General features: G+C 41.2%; 1 protein-coding gene across 1 annotated transcript in view; it reads left to right on the top strand.

Moving 5' to 3' along the window:
• LOC107675601 (uncharacterized) overlaps nucleotides 1-580 on the top strand; it is a 2,451-nt gene extending 1,871 nt beyond the window's left edge. The window contains exon 2 of the mRNA XM_016470005.1: nucleotides 330-580. Within this exon, the coding sequence (XP_016325491.1) occupies nucleotides 330-333 (4 nt within the window). The 3' untranslated portion in view covers nucleotides 334-580. The remainder of the gene's footprint in view (nucleotides 1-329) is intronic.
• The last annotated feature ends 348 nt before the right edge of the window (nucleotides 581-928 follow it).

Below are 928 nucleotides of genomic sequence, written 5' to 3'. Positions count from 1 at the left end.
GAGAAGGGAGTGACGGAGATCCTGATGAGTTAGAAAGGGAGACAAGTGGACTGGCCGGGCAGACCAAGGATGGTGAGGATATAGGAGAAAGAGTGGACACTGTTGAGCTTTCACATGAAGAACGCCCAGGTGAAGACGGTGATGAAGAGCTGATTCAAGTAGAGGACCCATTAGTGACAGGGCACCGTGAAGAGGAACGGATTGAAGTTGAGTATCACTTGTCACTTGAGCCATGCAATGATTCCACGGTAGATGAGAGACATCCAAGACCACAGAGGGAACCCCTCGACTTATAATCCCTACCCATATCTTATGTACGGATATCAGAGATAGACTGTAGCATAATTCAGGCTAAGAAAAGATTGATATAGTAAAAGCAGAATACCCCATGTTGAAGGAAAATTAATAAGATTAAAAATTAAAAAAAAACTGTGCATTTCAAGATGTCGGGACGACATCTAAATTTTGAGGGGGAGTGTGTAGAGGTTAAAAAGATCAAAGATCAAAATGATCATATAAATGATGGAATCAATGTGATTCGACTGTAATAAAAAAGAAAAAGAAAAAAATAGTTAAAATCAATATGATTTAAGTGTAATTTTTGGAGTGTCGAAGGTTGCAGGTTGTGGCTGACACGAGCTGTGCTGTGCGTCACAGCCAATACAGACTGACGCAGAGACAACAGCACGAGTCCGTGTCTTCATTTATTAATGTCCATTTTCCCCCTTTATCAGGGTGTAACATACCCTGAGGTACAACAGCTAAAAGGTATATCTTTGTACCTTATTCACTCCTAAATGGTACATATTAGTACTTTGAATGTACAAATTACAGTATTCCCACCTCTCCTGGAAGGTCCAGGATTCTTCTGCATATTGATAGTGGCTCCCTGTGTCACACCCCTGGACTGTTTGTGTGTGTGTTTTTC

This window comes from Sinocyclocheilus anshuiensis, unplaced genomic scaffold, assembly GCF_001515605.1.
Source record: "Sinocyclocheilus anshuiensis isolate Anshui unplaced genomic scaffold, SAMN03320099.WGS_v1.1 scaffold1804, whole genome shotgun sequence".
NCBI lineage: Eukaryota > Metazoa > Chordata > Actinopteri > Cypriniformes > Cyprinidae > Sinocyclocheilus > Sinocyclocheilus anshuiensis.
This window is presented reverse-complemented; position numbering and strand designations above follow the sequence as displayed.